The sequence below is a fragment of the Solanum pennellii genome, chromosome 4 (assembly GCF_001406875.1).
Source record: "Solanum pennellii chromosome 4, SPENNV200".
Classification (NCBI taxonomy): domain Eukaryota; kingdom Viridiplantae; phylum Streptophyta; class Magnoliopsida; order Solanales; family Solanaceae; genus Solanum; species Solanum pennellii.
Window position 1 is genome coordinate 62,750,185 of NC_028640.1, and position 20,498 is coordinate 62,770,682.

The 20,498-nt window shown below is 33.9% G+C and overlaps 1 protein-coding gene and 1 pseudogene across 6 annotated transcripts; both read left to right on the forward strand.

The window, feature by feature from the left end:
- Positions 1–11,755: 11,755 nt before the first annotated feature.
- On the forward strand, positions 11,756–19,836 carry LOC107018329 (protein CPR-5). 5 transcript variants are annotated; one of them, XM_027916635.1, is made up of 6 exons: positions 11,756–12,180; positions 16,756–16,812; positions 17,120–17,155; positions 17,280–18,032; positions 18,606–18,679; positions 18,836–19,836. In XM_027916635.1, the coding sequence occupies exons 1-6, from the start codon at positions 11,821–11,823 to the stop codon at positions 18,945–18,947; spliced, it is 1,392 nt and encodes a 463-aa protein (XP_027772436.1). In that variant the 5' UTR covers positions 11,756–11,820; the 3' UTR covers positions 18,948–19,836. The 5 variants fall into 5 exon arrangements, with proteins under 5 accessions (XP_027772436.1, XP_027772437.1, XP_015074277.1 ...); XM_027916636.1 differs by having other exon boundaries at positions 18,606–18,744; positions 18,836–18,975; XM_015218791.2 differs by lacking the exon at positions 18,606–18,679 and having other exon boundaries at positions 11,761–12,180.
- LOC107018330 lies at positions 14,579–16,153 on the forward strand (annotated as a pseudogene). The gene has a single exon (XR_001456628.2). The product of XR_001456628.2 is annotated as a 40S ribosomal protein S24-1-like (transcript).
- Positions 19,837–20,498: the final 662 nt, after the last annotated feature.

Here is a 20,498-nt window from a genome sequence, read left to right on the forward strand (position 1 = left end):
CAGAAAATGTGTTGCTCAAGGTCAAATTAACAGGTGTTGTATGTCACTAGAAGTAGAAGCTATTAGTAAGCAGTCTCTTGTAATCAAAGTCAATGGAGCTATTTTAAAGTTCACAATTAGGACGTTTGCACTCATTAGTGGATTAAACTGTGTTGGTGTTGTAGAGGATTTCAAGTTTAACACAGAAGAACCTAATCGACTTATTGTTCAGTACTTTGGTGGTAATGAGATCATACGTAGATCTGATTTGATCGATAGGTTCAATGATAAAGTTTGAATTGACAATGATGATGATGCGATTAAGTTTGTAATATTATATTTCATTCATATGTTCGTGTATTCTGGCGAGAAGAGATCATTGCGAATTCCTAGAATTCACTTTGATTTGATCGGTATATGCATTATCCTTGGGGCAGAAAAGCATTTGAGTGGTTGCTACAGAGTATCAATAAGGTTTTGACTACTGATGGTCAATATTATAGAATATGTGGTATGCATGTTGTCCTTCAAATATGGATATACGAGTGCATGGGTAAGCGTCAGACGAATTCCAAATAAAAAATATAAATGTGCACTTAATTTACTGAATACGTATCAATGTGAGAAATAAAAAATACATATAGTTACTAATATGTGGTACATTGACATAACTATCACACACAAAAAAACAGAATACAAAATACATTAGATATATTAAATATAATATACAATTCCAAGTCTATAGATACAAAAATACAACATACCTATGAAATATAAAAAAATACATACTGACTAAAACAGTATCAAAATTCAATATATAGTTCCAAATTTATGAATACAAAAAACATTAAAATGATTCATATTGCAGATAATAGAGTTACTTAACTCAGTATTGACTCATGGTGCACTAATAACTAATGCTTGGTTATCAATAGTACTTCCTCCATTTATACTACACATGCCAATATCTTCTTCATACTGATTTCTATAATTTATATCACGATCGTTCACAAATACAGTTACACAAATGGGGTACTTTGCAAATTCTCGAGCTTCTTTCTTCAGTGAGACATATACTCTCATTCCCATATTGTTGTGTATCTCCAAAGGTGCAATACTACCTTCTATTTTATACTTAAATTTCAATCTGTTATACCTCAAATCTACCTCTATCTACTTAGAAACTTCATCAATTAAATCTTTATACGATGCATATTCTTTAATCATAATTGCGTCAGTTGTGTAATCAACATAGCAATTATCTTCAGTCCAATGTCTAGAATGTTTTACTATAAAACTAATGCTCCCCATATATGCTTTGTAGTCAAAAAAAATAAAAATCACATAGTCAATACTAGATATGAAAATAATGACATTACCATTAATTTGTATCAAGAATACATAACAATAAAGTTATAATAGTAATTTAAATATACGATTCGAACATTATTCCTTGTCTAAACTTTTGATGCATCACATACGTATTCTGTTGGATATATAATTTTTTATACAAAAGTTACAAAAATAAATTCATATCAGAATACTCTTTATATTAACAATATATCAGACATCTGGATTCGGAAAAAAAATGTCAACAAATCCAAAAAAAGTAAAGATAATTGCATTGATTAAAATACATAATAATTCAAAACGCAAATACGTATGAATAATTATTATACAAACAAAATTACATCAAATCACAATCAAATACAAAAAATATAAGGATTAATTAACTAAAATATACCTGATTTTTGACTTTTCTATTGTGTTTATTTTCCAAAAATCTTTTACCCAGTTTATTCTCCAAAACATAAACCTCGCAAGATTTTTTTTTTTTGTTGATAAAAATCATGAATAATGGACAGATATATCGTTCAGCTTTTCAATAAGTTGTAACTGATGTTGAGAGTTTTAAGCATCTGTTACTTTTTATAATTTTTCTCTCCCCTAAATAGCTCTTGTTTGTTATTTAAATTATGTATTCTTTTTAATTAAATAAAATAATTAAAATATAATTAAAATACATAATAAGGTAAAATTTTGACAATATCACTAAATATTGAAAGTGTTGACACTATACCCTATTAAATACTAAAATAATGACATTTTAAAAAAATTTCCTAAATAACTTATATAGCTCCACCAACAATTATTAGAACTTATTGTGATACATCATTTTCGTAATATCGATTTTTATTAGTATTATTGATGAAAATATTTAAAGTAATTATCTTTTAAATTTGCATATAACAAAAAGTAAATCTCGTTTTATTGTAGTAGTGGACAAACTATACAGAAGAAATAATTAATAATAGAAAAAATGGTCAAAAATACCCCTCAACTTTGATTTGTTGTTTAACTTTACCCTCGCATTTTAAATAAAGTTAATTTTACCCCTCCCATTATTAATTTCACCAAATTTACCCCTTGTTAGACGAAATTTTCAAAATTGACCTGAATTTTTTGTAAAAAAAAACATATTTCCTATTTTGACCGAATGATCTGACCCTATTTAGAATTGTTTGCCAATCTGTGTTATGAAAATCAGAAATTACTGGTTGTAATAAATCATTCACAAACACGAAGTAACTGAGATTTTTAGAATCAGTAAGTAAGATGAACAGAAATTTATTTATAAAAAAAATAATTGAATCTGTAAAAACTTACCAGAATCTGGAATACTCTTTTTAATAATTTTGGAAGAAAATCAAGTCCACTGAATTCACAGAGTCCCCTTAAGGAAATTATTCCCCTCTAGTATCCGAGGTTTGATTTGGGATATAACCTCCCAGGGTAAAATGATCTTAATCAGTAGAGTATAGATACCAAAAACTCTATTGTCAGCGAATCAATCCACAGCAGGAAAGTACACGAAGAATATGTGTTTTTTTAAGAAGAAGGAAGATCAGAAAATTCGTAGGGTAATATTCTGAAGATTGAATGGTATTTATAGGCAAGAAGAATATATTCTGGAAGGTTGCAACCCTTTCAGAATTGACACGACCATTAATGAAAGGTTGCAAACTTTCAAATAGTATTGACTGTTCCTGAAAGTTGCAAACTTTCAGAACAGTCATGGCGGGAATTTTAAATATAACGGAAATTAAAACGGATCACGCGCGCGGATCTGAGTCGGGTCGAGTTAACTAAAAAGTTGAAAACATTTCGGTTAACTCCTGTTATCAACTAAATAATTGAAATTTGGCCATTTAATTAATTAAATAAATAATTAAAATAAATTTATCCAAAAAATTATCTCTCGATCGATCATTTGTCAAAGCCAAAGCCAAAGTCGAAGCCGAAGCGAGCGAGCGACGACGAGGACGGCGCGAGGGGGGTCCCTCCTTCCAACCCTTTTAACAATTAATAGGAGTGTTTATTTATTTAAACTCTCCTATTTTCATTTCCATTACCGATGAGGGACAATTGCCTTTTTCATTAAACCGTTAGAGGACTNCCTTGAATCTAGCTCTTGGGATCTCCAGTCTGCTAGATAGAGTTACCGTCATGCTGACTTGTCTTAAGCCGTAAATCCATTCCCTTTGNTTCCCATCAATTCTTTCTACATACCCAACAATCCCCCACATTGATGGGGAATAGTTATAACATTGGAATGCACGGACAATTGTGTAATTTACAAGTAAGGGTTAATTGCATCTGGATAAGTAGGTTTCCCCTTGGACTTTTCGTAGTGAACATATGTCGGATATACTCGGTCAATCGGTAGATGTGATATCTTTGAACCGTCGAGCTTTGGTGTATACCTAGACAACCATATGTCACACAATTAACCCTTTACTGTTTATGATTCTTACGGTTGTGTTCGTTTCATCCATAAACACCTCCTGGTTTCATGAGTGTATAGAGAATAGGCTTTTGACATAGAATTCTCTTTGAAGCGGCTTCCACTTCACACTCACATAGGTGATTTCTAACCGTGTCATCTCATATATACACTATTTGGTCAAATCTACAAAACATAGCAAATCATTAAAAACTTTAAGCTTTTATTACTTTATTAACAAGCCTTAAAGTCTTAAACGTGTTCCTGAACATTGTCTTCATCATGAGAATGGATTGAGTTAATTGACAATGTCGAACCGTCAGCCACAACTTTGTTTTTCTCCTTGAATCTAGCTCTTGGGATCTCCAGTCTGCTAGATAGAGTTACCGTCATGCTGACTTGTCCTAAGCCGTAAACCCATTCCCTTAGATGATCTTTCAACTGCCTCTCTCACTAGGCCTTTCGTTAGTGGATCTGACACATTATCGCTTGACTTTACATAGTCAATTGTGATAATTCCACTAGAGAGCAGTTGTCTTACGGTGTTATGTCTACGTCGTATATGACGAGACTTCCCGTTGTACATAACGCTCCCTACCCTACCTATTGCTTCTTGACTATCGCAATGTATGAAAATTGGTCCAACAGGTTTGGGCCAGAATGGAACATCCTCTAGGAAATTCCGGAGCCATTCCGCTTCTTCACCAGCCTTATCCAAAGCAATGAATTCAGATTCCATTGTGGAGCGAGCAATACATGTCTGTTTGGACGATTTCCAAGAGACAGCTCCTCCACCAAGTATGAATACATAACCACTCGTGAATTTTACATCATTTGACCCGGTGATCCAATTTGCATCACTATATCCTTCAATCACAGCAGGATATTTATATAATGCAAAGCATAATGTTGTGTCCATTTTAGATAACCCAACACACGTTTCATAGCCATCCAGTGAGTTTGATTCGGATTACTAGTGTACCGACTCAGTTTACTAATAGCACATGCTATATCTGGTCGCGTGCAATTCATAATATACATCAAACTTCCCAACACTCTGGCATATTCCAATTGAGAGTCACTTTGACCTTCATTCTTTTTAAATGTACAACTTAAATCAATTGGAGTTTTGACTACATTGAAATTCAAGTAATTGAACTTATCCAATACTTTTTCAATATAATGAGATTGAGATAATGCTAGTCCCTGGGGAGTTTTGATAATCCTGACCCCTAAGATCAAATCAGCAACTCCTAAGTCTTTCATATCGAACTTGCTGGACAACATGCGCTTAGTAGCATTTATATCGTCAATTTCTTTACTCATTATTAACATGTCATCAACATACAAACAAACAATGACTTCATGATTCATAACGTTTTTAATGTAAACACATTTATCACATTCGTTAATCTTGAATCCATTTGCCAACATTATTTGATCAAATTTAGCATGCCATTGTTTGGGTGCTTGCTTGAGTCCATAAAGTGACTTCACAAGTCTGCACACTTTCTTTTCTTTACCAGGAACTATAAACCCTTCAGGTTGTTCCATGTAAATTTCTTCCTCTAACTCTCCATTTAAGAAGGCTGTCTTTACATCCATTTGGTGGATTTTAAGATCATGCACTGCTGCTAGTGCTATTAACATCCTAATTGATGTTATCCTTGTTACTGGAGAGTATGTGTCAAAGTAGTCCAGACCTTCCTTTTGTCTGTACCCTTTGACTACCAGTCTAGCCTTGTATTTGTCAATAGTCCCATCAGGTTTCATTTTCCTTTTAAAGATCCATTTTGATCCTAAAGGTTTATTTCCTGGAGGAAGATCAGTCAATTCCCAAGTGTGATTGCTTAAAATTGATTCAATCTCACTATTGACTGCTTCTTTCCAATAAGTTGACTCTGACGAAGACATAGCTGCTTTAAATGTTTGAGGCTCATTTTCAAGCAATAGTGCTACAAAATCTGGTCCGAAAGAAACAGATTTTCGTTGTCGAGTACTTCGCCTAGGTTCCTCACTAGTTAGAATATTTTCCATTGATTCTTCTCGTGGTCGTTTAGGTCTTTCACTTGTTGACTCACTTTCAGTTTTATACGGATAAATGTTTTCAAAAAACTCTGCATTATCTGATTCAATTATCGTATTAACATGAATCTCAGGATTATCAGATTTGTGAACCAAAAATCGACAGGCTTTACTATTCACAGCATACCCAATAAAGACATAATATATTCTTTTGGGTCCAATTTTAATCCTTTTCGATAAAGGAATCTCTACCTTGGCTAAACACCCCCACACCTTGAAATATTTCAAGTTGGATTTTCTTCCTTTCCAAAACTCATATGGAATTGATTGTGTTTTTCGATGGGGTACTCTATTGAGTATTTTATTAGCTGTAAGGATGGCTTCCCCCCAAAGATTTCGCGGTGAACCAGAATTGATCATTAAGGCATTCATCATTTCCTTTAATGTTCTGTTCTTCCGTTCTGCCAAACCATTTGACTGTGGTGTATAAGGTGCAGTAGTTTGATGAATAATACCATATTCCAAACATATCTCTGCAAAAGGAGATTCATATTCTCCACCCCTATCACTCCGAATCATTTTTATCTTTAGATTCAATTGGTTTTCCACTTCATTTTTGTATTGCTTAAATGCATCAATTGCTTCATCCTTACTATTAAGCAAATATACATAACAAAATCGAGTGCAGTCATCAATAAAAGTTATAAAATACTTTTTTCCACCACGAGATGGTGTTGACTTCATATCGCATATATCTGTGTGAATTAAGTCTAAAGTTTTAGAATTTCTTTCAACAGACTTGTAAGGATGTTTAACAGACTTACTTTCCACACAAATTTCGCATTTCGACTTATCGCATATAAAATCAGGCAATACTTCTAGATTAACCAATTTTCGCAAGGCTTTGTAATTTACATGTCCCAAACGGGCATGCCATAAATCACTTAACTCCAATAAGTAAACAGAAGCAGAATTTTTATTAATACTGTCAATAACCATTACATTTAGTTTGAAAAGACCCTCATTGAGGTAGCCCTTTCCTATGAACATTTCATTCTTACTTATTACAGCTTTATCACTAACTAGGACACACTTAAACCCGTTCTTAACGAGTAGTGCAGCAGAAACTAAATTCTTCCTAATAGTAGGGACATGCAGAACATTGTTCAAAGTCAACACCTTGCCGGATGTCATTTTCAACATTACTTTCCCAGTTCCTGCAATCCTTGCTGTTGCTGTGTTTCCCATGAATAAATCTTCATCGTACTCAGCAGGAGTGTACGTTGCAAAGGCTTCTTTCGCAGAGCAAATATGTCTAGTGGCACCTGAGTCGAGAAACCACTCCTTAGGATTTCCAACTAAGTTACACTCCGATATCATAGCACGCAAGTCATCTGCATCTTCCATCTTTTCCACGATGTTTGCTTGACTTTTGCCTTTGCCTTTGTTTTTGTCCTTTCTTGGAGCATGACAATCAGAAGATCTATGACCAGCCTTGCCACAATTATAACAGTTGCCTTTGAATTTCTTCTTGGCCTGTTCTGTCTTCTGCCCGTTGGACTTCTTTCTCTTTTTGTCTTTGGTAGGAGCTTCTTCAACAATATTAGCTCCAATGATTGTTGAACTCTTACGCGACTTCTTTTCGGCATTTCTGTTATCTTCCTCAATCTTGAGCCGAATCACAAGATCTTCAAGCTTCATTTCTTTACGCTTGTGCTTTAGATAATTCTTGAAATCGTTCCACGAAGGAGGCAACTTCTCGATCATTGCAGCCACTTGAAAAGCTTCATTTACTACCATATCTTCACAATCAGATCATGGAGAATAAGTTGAAGTTCCTGCACTTGTGATCCAACAGTTTTACTATCTACCATTTTATAGTCTAAAAACTTTGCGACCACAAACTTTTTCAAGCATGTATCTTCTGTCTTATATTTCTTCTCAAGTGCATTTCACAACTCTTTTGAAGTTGTTGTTGCACTATAGACATTATATAAGTCATCCTCTAAAGCACTCAAAATGTAACCTTTACATAGGAAGTCTGACTATTTCCATGCTTCAACAATCATGAATTTTTCCCTGTCTGGCATATCATCAGCAGGAACTGGAATATCTTCACTTGTAAATTTCTGCAGACCAAGAGTGGTAAGCCAGAAAAATACTCGTTGCTGCCATCCTTTGAAATTCACACCTGTGAATTTACTCGGTCTCTGCTTGTGATACAAGAGTTCGGGTTGGTGCAGCAACAGCCACTGTAACACCAGTATTTTCCATTTATGATAAACAAAATTGACACAATATAAGTAAGCAATAAACTATAATTGCAGACTTAAAGGAGTATAAAATCATAAAGTTTTTTGTCTCCACCAGAAACACAGATTTAGTAATTTCCTTAAGATTGTTTGCTAATCTGTGTCATGAAAATTAGAAATTACTGGTTGTAATAAATCATTCACAAACACGAAGTAACTGAGATTTTTAGAACCAGTAAGTAAGATGAACAGAAATTTATTTATAAAAAAAATAATTGAATTTGTAAAAACTTACCAGAATCTGGAATACTCTTTTTAATAATTTTGGAAGAAAATCAAGTCCACTGAATTCACAGTGTCCCCTTAAGGAAATTATTCCCCTCTAGTATCCGAGGTTTGATTTGGAATATAACCTCCCAGGGTAAAATGATCTTAATCAGTAGAGTATAGATACCAAAAACTCTACTGTCAGCGAATCAATCCACAGCAGGAAAGTACACGAAGAAATATGTGTTTTTAAGAAGAAGGAAGATCAGAAAATTCGTAGGGAAATATTCTGAAGACTGAATGGTATTTATAGGCAAGAAGAATATATTCTGAAAGGTTGCAACCCTTTCAGAATTGACACGACCATTAATGAAAGGTTGCAAACTTTCAAATGGTATTGACTGTTCCTGAAAGTTGCAACCTTTCAGAACAGTCATGGCGGGAATTTTAAATATAACGGAAATTAAAACGGGTCACGCGCGCGGATCCGAGTCGGGTCGGGTTAACTAAAAAGTTGAAAACATTAATTTTTGGCCATTTAATTAATTAAATAAATAAATAAAATAAATTTGTCCAAAAAATTATCTCTCGATCGATCATTTGCCAAAGCCAAAAGCCAAAAGCCGAAGCCGAAGCGAGCGAGCGACGACGACGACGGCGCGAGGGGGTCCCTATTTCCAACCCTTTTAACAATTAATAGGAGTGTTTATTTATTTAAACTCTCCTATTTTCATTTCCATTACCGATGAGGGACAATTGCCTTTGTCATTAAAGCATTAGAGGACTTTTCAAGTTCCCAACCTTTCAAGTTCTAACTTTTCAAATTCCTCTCCTTCCCTCTATTTCCCATCAATTCTTGCTACATACCCAACAAGAATAACCCAGTTAACCTTATTTTACCCATTCCCCCAAATTTCCTTTACTCAATGGGTTGTGAGTATCTATCTCTTACCCAATTTCTTTATTGCTGATTTCAAATCTTTCAACTTTCTTTCTGTATTATTTTTAATTGAAATTTATTACAAAATATCGAATCAACTAGCGGTACTGAGTTGTTACAGTTTTAGGTTATTGATTTATCGTCTACATTGGGATTCAGGGGTATAAGTCATTGATATCTCATTTATGTCTTTGTGAACTACTAATTTGCTTTTAGAGCAATATCAATAGGTTTAGTCAAATTTGTTTGTGGTGCTTCCGAATTTTGCAATGTGATCAGTGGACTAGTTCACTCATAATTATGTATTCAATTTTAACTCAGATAAACGTGAAGTTCATGTTGCTCTATCTACATACCCTTCATGTATCTGATATTTTTCTGCAAATGCAAGACTTAATGTAGAAAATGATAAGCCTTTAATCAACACTTCAACTCGCATGCAAAATCAACATTTACAAGAACAAAACTTGGAGTCAATATTTTTATGCCAACACTATAAACAAGAAGCAGAAAACATAAATCCAACAGTTCCAACAATTGTTGGAGTTGTTCAATTCGATACCTTAACAACGATTAATATAAATTCTAATGGAGTAACTAGGTTGTCTTTTCTTTAAATTATCATTATGTTCTTCCATTGATGGAGAAAAAGAGAGAGAATGGGTAAATGGGTAAAGGAAATTTGGGAGAATGGATAAAATAGGGTTAATCGGGTTATTCTAAATATGGTCGGATCATTGGGTTAGAAATAGGGAATAGAGTTCTAAAATATCGGGTCAATTTTGAGGATTTCGTCTAATGAGGGATAAATTTGATGAAATCAATAACAAAAGGGGTAAAATTAACTTTATTTTAACAGCGAGGGTAAAGTTAAACAATAAACTAAAGTTGAAAGATATTTTTAACCATTTTCCCATGATAATAAGTAATTATTGTACAATGAGCTTGATAGAAAAACAAATATTAAAATTGTTAACTTTTATATAGTGAAGATTTGAGCACTCATTTGTTTTCTTTGTTCAATTTCTATAAAGGACTTTTACAATGATTAGTGTGAAGAAAATGATCCCTATATATCCATTTATAATATTTGCTCCTCAATATTACAAGGCCAGAGTTTTGGAAATATATATAATTTAAATAATTATATATCCAGAAGGTATATAATAGCAAAATAATTGGAAATATATACAATTTAAATAATTATATATCCAGAGGGTATATAATAGCAAAATAGTTGCACATTGTTGTATATTATTAAGGTATACAACATTTGAATTATATATCTTAAAGGTATATATAAGGTACATATTAATGGATATTTATGAAGTACATAAGAACTGTATTGTATTATATAATAAAAGTATTTACACGGATCAACATGACAACGGTTAGCTTATAAAATGTATACTAAGGATATTTTTCAATGCCTAATTGATCACATGATTTGTTGTTAATTCACTTAAATATTCCAAAAAGCACAATCATCTATTATTCTTTTTAATTAGAGATTTCGAATTTGAGTTTTGAATATAAAATACTTTTTTATAGAAAATATTTTTCCTCAAATATGGCCCTCCCTAAGCAGCACTAATTCGAAATAGTCGACTTCCATATAAATATTGAACACCATATAGAAAATCACACAGAAAAATTCAAAAGGAGCTATACCGTCTTGTCTAATATTAGTAATCCTTTTATAATCATGAAAAGATTTGTTCGATTTATTTTGAAAAGTGTTTTAAAAAAAAAAAGAGAGAAAAACAATTTATATTTGACTAATTAATGTAAAAAGTACTTTAAACAATAATTAGTATTTGATCAAACTTATAAAAATGGTTTCTAGTGTTATATTTTTGCAAAGTTGTTTGAAAAAAAAAATTATTTATTTTAGCATCTAGAAAACTACAATTTTTCTATATTCTTACTTTCTCTTAAAAACTTAATCAAATAGCTCTCTTTCTAAGAGTAAACATTTAAACAACGTATTTTGAATTTCTCATGAACATTAATACTTTTTATTATATTTAATCATAGTTTAGAATTTGTGAATTAATAAAGTTGCGTCATTTCAATAGTACAATAATCATTTAGTTTTCTTTTTGGCTTTTTGCTATTGGCATTATTAATATATATGTAATTTTAGAGATGAAATTATAATATCCATTTTATAAATCATAAATTATTTTTTAAAAAATAATTATTAGGCATATGATAAATTATCAAAATGGTAAAATTTGACTGATTTGATATATTAACTACAATATAATGCTATTATCCTAAACATTGTATATGGTTATAATACATTCAATTTAGGTGTATTTATATATTTGAGATAATGATGGCAGGTAGACAAATGTTTGATTAAATTTTAAGTTTGATATTTATTTTCAACACAAAACAAGATGATACGTATTTTATTTTTAAAAAGATGTTAAATTTTAATAGCATATTTTAAAATAGTACAATCTTATGAATCGAGATAATTACAGTATTAAATCATTTGACTTAAATTACCCCCACACTCTAATGATAAACCAAACCTCTTCATTTTATTCCAAAGTCAAGATTCCATGGATCACCCGCCTCTATCTCAACCCGTCGATCCGCCGCCGGTGACCACCGCCGACGCCATGGCTTCCGAAATTCTACCGGAATCTTTAAATTCCGGCGTTATGAAGAAGAAGACGAAGAAGAAAAAGAAGAATAAAGCATGCGTCACGGACCCTTTTGACCCTCATTCTTCTGCTGCCTCTTATTCATCATCATCTTGTTCTGCGACGTCGGTTCCACCTTCAACTCAAAGGGGTATTAGGGTTTCCACTGGTCGTCGGAACCCTAGAGTCATCATTAGCTCCGGTAGACAGAAAAGCGACAATGTTGAAGCACTTGCACTTCCTCTCGGCATGTCTATTGCTGCTGTTCTTGCTCAGGTTTAATTTTTTTTAAGTTTGCGTATGGAAATGTACTTTATTGAGTATTGCAAATGGTAATTTTTTTTTGTTATATATTTCTCCTGTGGAAAGGGTAACTGTAAGACGAAGGGGTGGGGTGGGAAGATATAATTCTGAACCTTTTGAGGATGCAAGATTAGTCCTTTAGGTCATTGTTGAGCTTGGGTATTGGATATTTGATGGGTTTTTTTTGCTAATGGGGTTCTTTTGTTTACTAATACTGTAATTTGGAATTGTGGCTGGAAATTATTTGATACTGTCTCTTTTACATTGTTTGGTTACGCGGAAAAGCTTCAGTCTTTTTGGGAAAAATGTGCTGTTTGTGTTGAAAGAAGTGATTTTGATATTAATTCTTATTAGAAAGAAGTGATCTTGTTATTGTTGTTGGTATTAAGCTGGAAAAGAGGCTGTATTGGTTATTGGTGTTTCTTGTTGGCCTCTCTTTTTGGTGATGATGATTTGGAATCATGGGTGGAAATGTTTGAATTTTCAAAAGTTATAGTAGTGCTGAGAGTGAGAGGTGTGTATGTTGCTACTAAGTTGCAGTGGCTTATTGTTGAGTGTTTGGTTTGGGATAAAGACAGTAGCATTCCAAGCAACATAAAAATTTTCTGGCCGAAAATGTGATTTAGTGTTGCCTTGTCGAAAAAGAAAGTTCATTGTTTTTTAATTGAAGGGAATCACAAAGGTGTTAAATTATTGAGAAGCTCTGAGTTTTTCACTGGTATTAGTTCCCTGAAATGGTAATTCTTTTTTACAGATGTTTTATGAAAAGTTTCTCTCAATCCATATAGTCCAAGAAATGCACAGAGGAATACACATCCAAATCCTCTTTTGAAATTTATCGGTGTAATATGTCTTACAACATCATCACAAACTTTTTATTTGTGAGGTGCTGCTCAATAAACTCCAAAAATTATCAAGAACATAGCCCAGAGCTGCCAAGTAAAACTCCACTATGGGAAAAGATGATCACCAGATTCAATGGAATATTCACATAAAATAACACCTGTTGCTGCAAAGCTTATACCCTCTTTTTTGCAAATTCTTGCGGGTTAGACAAGCCCCATGAGCTACCAACTGAAACAAGCCACTTTAAAATCATCATCCATGGCCAGGAAGCAACATTTTCAGCAGAACTTTCCTGAAGCAATCAGCAGAAGGAGTTCACAGAGTATGTCCATTTTTGCTTGCCTTCAAAAACATATCATCATCTTTGTGCATGTCTAACACTACAAATTGCATTCTACTCAGAAAAAAAACCCAACATCTTCCAACCCACAATCATTGAGTCCCTCCTGAAACTGGAAATTCCATCCTGCTATACTAAAATAGTCAGCCAGCAGTATACCAGAAAGTCTCACCAGCCTGTATAAGACTGGAACTTCATCCTTAAGCAGCCCTTCTCCAAGCCAATTGTCTTTCCATGACCTTTTTTTGTAGTAAGATATCAAAGCAGATATAAACTAGGCTTCACAACAGTTTTTGGAATCAAAATTCCCTTGCTGTTGAACTTCTGGTATTTTCTTGGTTCAAAAGAAGGCAACAAAATATTAATAATTGGGTGAAATGAATAATTTACAAGATACTTGAATATTGCTTAGGACGACATAGTTTCTTTTCAATTGGGAGCCTAATACTTCATTCTTATGATAGCGAGTGTTCTCTTCATCTAGTAGTGTATTTTTTTTCAGTTCCAACTTCTAAGATGGTATCATTGAGGTCTGCCAAAGCTATGATGGGAAGAACTGAAAAGTCGCTTATCGAGTGTTTGTGCATTCTGCAAGATGTCTTTAGCATCTGAATCAATTTAGATCATAAAAAAAGCATGCCTCCCAAACAGTGTGGAACTTTAGTTTATTACTAAGGTGGATGTTGGTAGTTCTACTCTACTGACTTGCATGTCGTATTTATTTGGGTAATATAAGTATATCAAGTTTCATCTTTTATGAAGTGATTCTTGATTTCTGCTTCATTCTATGTTTTTCCCTTGTTGTTTTTTTGAAATTGGTAAATTGTAGTCACAAATGGGCCATGACAGTTGGAATAGTTTTGGATGGAAAACCCGTGAAGAATCTGTGACCTTCCAAATCCCTTTTCCCTTTTGTATGCTAGTTCCAAATCTTGTACTTTAGATATAGTTATTATAACAAAACTAAGATCGATATAGTCATTATGACAAAAAAAACTAAGATAAGATTCAAATTATACTCCCTCCGTCCGGAATTGTTTGTCATGTTGCGCTTATCGAAAGTCAATTTGACTAAGTTTTAAAGGTGAATTGGATTACATTAATTCGATATTTTAAATAAAAAAATTAGATATTCTAAAATTATATGAAAAGTACTATAAATTACAATTTTTTACATATTAATATGATGAAAAAATACATCTTAAAATGTTGATCAAAGTTTTTATAGTTTGACTCTAAAAATAGAAACCATGACAAATAATACCGGACGGAGGGAATAAGTGTCATATCTGTTTCATCTTTTGTAACACTGCTTTGCTGTATCTGTCCTAGCACTAAATAGTGTCACTAGGTTGATTATTACTCATTTTGCTCAAAAGTATCAGTTTATTCTGATTCTTGGATGGGAATGCTCTCATGATGCACGATGATGGTAAGATCTCTGATGGTCACGTCATTTTTTTTTGCTCTGCACTTTTTGTATCGTAAGCAATGTCATACCCATTGTGCATGCCTAGCTCTTATCTTTTATCTTGTTCCTATGATATCCATTCTATTTATTTGGCACCTTTTCCCAAAAAAATTATCCATTTGTTTCTTTTAATACTACCTCAAAGAATTTCTTTCTTAAGGAATAAACTCAGGACACGCTTTGTCATAAGCTGAAACCATACACCTTCATCAAATTTTTAATTTAAGTAACCCGTGGAATTTTCCGAGCATGAGCTCACCAAATATAGCTTTTCCCGTTATGCCACCATTCTGGAAATTAGCTCCTTCTGCAGTTCTGTTACCAAGTCTCTCCATCTGACTTGTCCCACTGTAATGATATGACAGCTGTGCGTAGGATGTCTGATCAATTGTGTTAGGTCTAGGAACTGTTTAATGTTTCAGTGGAATGATGTTTGAATATTATGGGTAACTCATGTTCAGCGTCATTTTAAATCTATTCACTCGTCTTTTGAAACATCTCTCTTTCGTCAGTGGTTGTTTATATTGCTATTTCTCTTGATTTGTCAACACTGTTTCAGCTCCTTTCGTTTTGCTTGTGATCATGACATCATCGACTATCTTGCTAAGTTTCATGGTATGTGCTTTACAGTTTTAATAATTATAACAAACAACAGAACTCAGAACAGAAGGCGACACACAGTGGGAGAGAGAGAGTTGCTGGAGTAGCAAAACCAGAGTGACGAAAGACAAAAATGGCAGACAAGATAGTGACTATTAGAACTAGGAAGTTCATGATCAATAGATTATTTGCAAGGAAACAATTCATTATTAATGTCTTACATCCTGGAAGAGTCAATGTTTTTAACGCTGATTTGAAAGAAAATTGGCAAGGATGTATGAAGTGAAAGACTTAAATGCCATCTATGTGTTCAAGTTCAGAACCCACTTTCGAAGAGGCAAATCTTTTGGCTTTGATTTGATCTATGACTGTTGAGAATGCAGAGAAAAATGAGATGAAGTACAGGCTGATCAGGAATCGATTGGACACTAAGGTGGAGAAGTCCAGGAAGCAAATAGAGAGGAAGAACAGAGCCAAGAAAGTTGATGATGTTAAGAAGACAAAGGCAGGAGATGCCAAGAAGAAATGATTTGTTAGTAATTGTAGATGAAGCGGGAGATGCATTCTGCCTAGACACTAACAATTTTGCTCGGGTTACTCCAATATATTTTGCCTGTTCAAGTACTATTAGACCGTCATCAAAATTAAGTGGATAGCTAGAATATTATTCTCTTCAAAAAAAAAAAAAATTGACAACACCACGAGTATGTGATGCTCTTTTTTTTTTATGATGCAAGAAAACTTTCATCCGAGGCATCAAGAAGATGCTCTTTGTTGATACTTGATAGCACATATTGGCATTTAACTTGGCAGAGATATAAGCTGCCTTTTACTACTAAATCCCTATAAACCTTGCTTATTCTGATCATCGCTTGATTCAAATATAAGGGGTGATTCACATTCTAAAGATGAGTGTTGGCTTGCCCCTGGGGCTCAATTCAAATGGCAAAGGTTTAGGGACTTGTGACTTAGGTCACATGTTTGAGCCCTGTGCCATGCGAACTAAGCCTGGTATATAAATGGAGATGGATCGAGGGGACCTATTATCTTCAACTTATGAAGCTTGCGGTTGGTCATAAGAGTTGGCCCCAAACGGATTTCTCGGTCTAAAAGAAGGATGAGTTTTGTCTTGTTTGATACTGCATCTTTTCTTTTGCAACAAAGTTGCCACCCTCCTTATCATGGGAACTTTATATGTTGATAGTCGCTCATGAGTTGTTACCATGTTTCTTATTTATTTAAGGATATATGAAGTGTAAGCTGTTAATGTAGTTTATCTTGCTTTGTTTAGGTTTTGGAAAGAAAAGATGCAGCCGGAGAAAAGATGTCTGTGGATCACCTCTCAGAGGTACGGGATATTTTTTTGAAACATGAATTTTCTTTTTGAATTGGAAGAGGTATGAGATTCCTTATTGGACAAACAATTTCCCGTGAAGTGATCAAGGACTTAATGATGATCTGCACTTTGTAGAACCATATTGCTATATATGAAAAGAGACTTTAAGGGTGTTTAATCTCCTTTATCTAAGCATTTGCATGATTGAATTTTAGATTACAACTATAACCTGCCTTCATGGACATATTTGGAACATTTTGTAATTCCTTGCAGAATCAGATGTGCAGATCTCATGTTTTTATTGTCATTTTTCACACAGATTTGTACTTTGGTTGTCCGAGAGTCTTTAGCCAATGTAAGAATAATCCATCTTCTTTCTGTTCAGTTGTGGTTTGTCACTAATACAGTCAGTTCATTACATAGAGACAATATTAAAGCAGTTGACTTTCTACTCTACTTTTGTCTCATTCTGGAAACAGGTATTCGGTGATCAGTTTGAGTCTTTCGTGAGGAACTTTGAGAAATCGTTTCATAGTACCTTGATGACTCTCCGATTGATCAGTGAATCCTCAATGAACAGTGGAGTACAGCAACATGATTGTGCAGCAAGGACTTCTGTCTCAGAAAGATCTGTGCCTTTTATTTCTAACAGAGTAGAAAATGTTACATGTGATCATGACTTCGGTGAGTTCCAATCGGAGTCATTTCAGCAGAATAGCTCAGATAACGAACTGAGCAATCAAGAAGAGAGAAGTGACGGGACATGTCTTGAATCAATAGGTCAGCAGCTTACCCGCTATGATAGGGAAGTAAGGCAACAGTTGGCTTCTGCTTCTTCAAGCATGATTTTATCCAATACAGGGATTAGCCAATCTGTGCATAGGACTTTGGAAAGATCTCTCACAGAACAAGCTAGGTCGAATGACCTCAAGACATTTGAGATTGGTCTTACAATGAGGAAGTTGCAACTTAAAGAAAGGCAGCTGGCTCTCAGTTCTGATGCTAACCTTTTGGAGAGGGTCAAACTATCATTTGGTTTCTCTAAAACGTCCTTCAAAACTGAAAAGTTCAAAAATCAAGTAGAAGACTCAAAACATGCTGAGCTACTTAAAACCTGTATAGACTGCCTTGTTGCTGGTTTATTCATCATGCTGGCGTGTCTTGGATATGGAACTTATGTTTTTTCTCACAAAAGAATTACCGAAGCTACAGCATCCTGCACCCCTTCCATGGTAAGGAATGTCCAATTCTGAATTTTGTTGATTTTGTTTAAATCTTTTTTCAATAGCTCTAGTATAGTTCAACTCAAGCCAGTTGCCTCATCTTCCTGTGCGTATGGTTTCTTTAGAGTCAATAGATGGTAGAAAATCAGCAACAAGAAAGAATATTAACTCTTTCCCTTGCTACAGAAACTCTGTTTACTCTTATGGCTTGACTGGAACAGACACACCATGCATTATTTTCATTTATGTATCAAGCTCATTTGAGTTCCTCGTTTATATTGGTATTCCAGTCCAAGTAAAAGTGGAAGTATTGGGTACATTCATGCAGAAAATTCTTCAATGAAGAAGCCCAATTTCAAGTTGGTGGAAGGGTGGAAAAGATGGATGATGGTTATAGTAATGCTAACTCTATAAATATTAATAAGAGATTTATTTGGTGTATTTATTGCACAATAATTATATATGGCAGCTATATGATTTGCCAAGGGGCATACATTGCTGAACAAAAAATGGTTGCTTTTTTTAATCCAAAATCTGGGTAATGATTTGTATTCTCTTTCTTTCACTTTGTTTTTGTTTTAGCAAATTCACCTATTAAGCTGTGGAACAAAAGAGAAGGAACTGTATCAGGAGACTTGTTGTCCAAAGAAGTCAATGTTAGTTGTTGTAGATGCTGCTCTCTGTGTTCTTTCTTAAAGCATGGACCCCAGGGATGACATTAGTTAGTTGGCCATCTCTGTTTGTTCATATGTTTAACCAGTGTAAAGCATGTATTGGCCATGGTAATGAAATGGACATATTTTACGTTCCAGGAACACAAGTCTTGGTGGATGCCCCAATCAATGTCGTCATTCAATTCAGGACTGCAACTCTTACGGTGTCAGGTTCAAGTTCTCAGTCGCATGCTATTTGGTGCTTTCCTGATATTGTCTATAGCCTATCTACTTCTCCAGCGCTCTGCAACTTCAAATCAGACAATGCCAGTTACTTTCATTCTGTTGCTGTTGGGAGTTGGCTGTGGTTTCGCAGGGAAGTTTTGTATTGACACCTTGGGAGGCAGTGGATATCGTTGGTTAATTTATTGGGAGACTTTATGCTTGCTACATTTCTTTTCGAATGTCTGTATCTCGACTTTGTTCCTGATCCTTAATGGTCCTGTCACAGTGTCAGAAAAGAGCATGAGGGATCGAAGATTTCCATACTGGATTAGGAGATCTATGTTTTATACCACAGTACTTCTTATTCTCCCCTTGCTATGTGGTCTGATGCCTTTTGCTGGCCCCGGTGAATGGAAAGATCACTTCTCTTCACTTGTCCTGGATGCTTTTATCACTCCAGTTGAATTCTGAGGAGTAGAGTGCAAGCTTATAGCATTATCGGATGAAACACTGTTTTGATCAAGACCTGTCAAGGAATTTTGACTAGTAGAAGACGAGTCTGAAGTATCGGGCTTAAGGATGATTATGTTTCTGTTTACATGTAAATTATGATGTATCATTAGGGGCTAGATGAAGATTTCCAAGGTTATGGATGAAACACTGTTTTGATCTGTGCCTGTAGCGTTGTATCATTAATTAATACTCCAGGGTTAGTCTAAATTATGTGCATCATTAGAGCAAAATGAGGCTCTGTGTTTACTTACTTTTTGGTTAATATAATTGGGGGAAGCAGGTTTTGAGTGTTGTAAACAAATTGCAGGAGGATACAAGTATTCTTGTATTGAGGTAGGATTACTTTTTATTCAGTTGAATTGAGTTATAAGCTGTAGATTGTGTTGATTAACTGAAATACCAGTTCTCTATGATTCATGTTATCTGTTTTTTCAGGATTTGTTTTATATTTAGAATCTGTACTGTTCTGATTTTAAAATTTTTAACCTGAAAGGTAGAAAATACCTCATGGCAAGGGCAAAAAATTGAAATCAAATTAAGATCCATAAATTGGGCTACTCCATTCCAAAAATTCAATCATCTAGTGTAACTAACCAAAATATCTAATAATTAAATTTCTTCTTCTTGTTCATCGTTCTCTTTGTTTCATAAAAACTTTTGTCAAGAATTTTGAATAAGCGAGGTGAGTTATGAAGGATACAAAAGTGATGAAATTGTTGTTGGACAAACGATTTCTTTTGTGAATCTTCAAGTTAATCGAATATCCTTTTCGATTTTGATGAAAGATTGTCGAAAACTTTGAGTTTCAAAATTCTTCTCCCAGTTCTTTGAAGATCCTTTCAATTCAAAATTGTTGAAAATTTTGAATATCAAAATTATTCTCCTAATTCATGGAAGATCCTTTCAATTTTGATTCAAAATTATCGAAAATTTTTAAAAAATAGATCATGAAGATCCTTTCGGTTTAAATTAAGAAGTGTTGTATTTCTAATAGATACATTAAATAAGAAAGTGTTGTCCATTAAATTTTAGGATTGAGATCGATACATTATTGTTTATGTATCTTATTTTGTTAGAGAATTAC

Bases quoted from the DNA above. Each gene is read 5' to 3' on its own strand.
- LOC107018329 (XM_015218791.2), top strand. From the start codon at position 11,821: ATGGATCACCCGCCTCTATCTCAACCCGTCGATCCGCCGCCGGTGACC. The intron at 17,156-17,279 runs GTAAGAATAATC...TTCTGGAAACAG, and splicing joins TCCGAGAGTCTTTAGCCAAT to GTATTCGGTGATCAGTTTGA. The intron at 18,033-18,835 runs GTAAGGAATGTC...TTTACGTTCCAG, and splicing joins CATCCTGCACCCCTTCCATG to GAACACAAGTCTTGGTGGAT.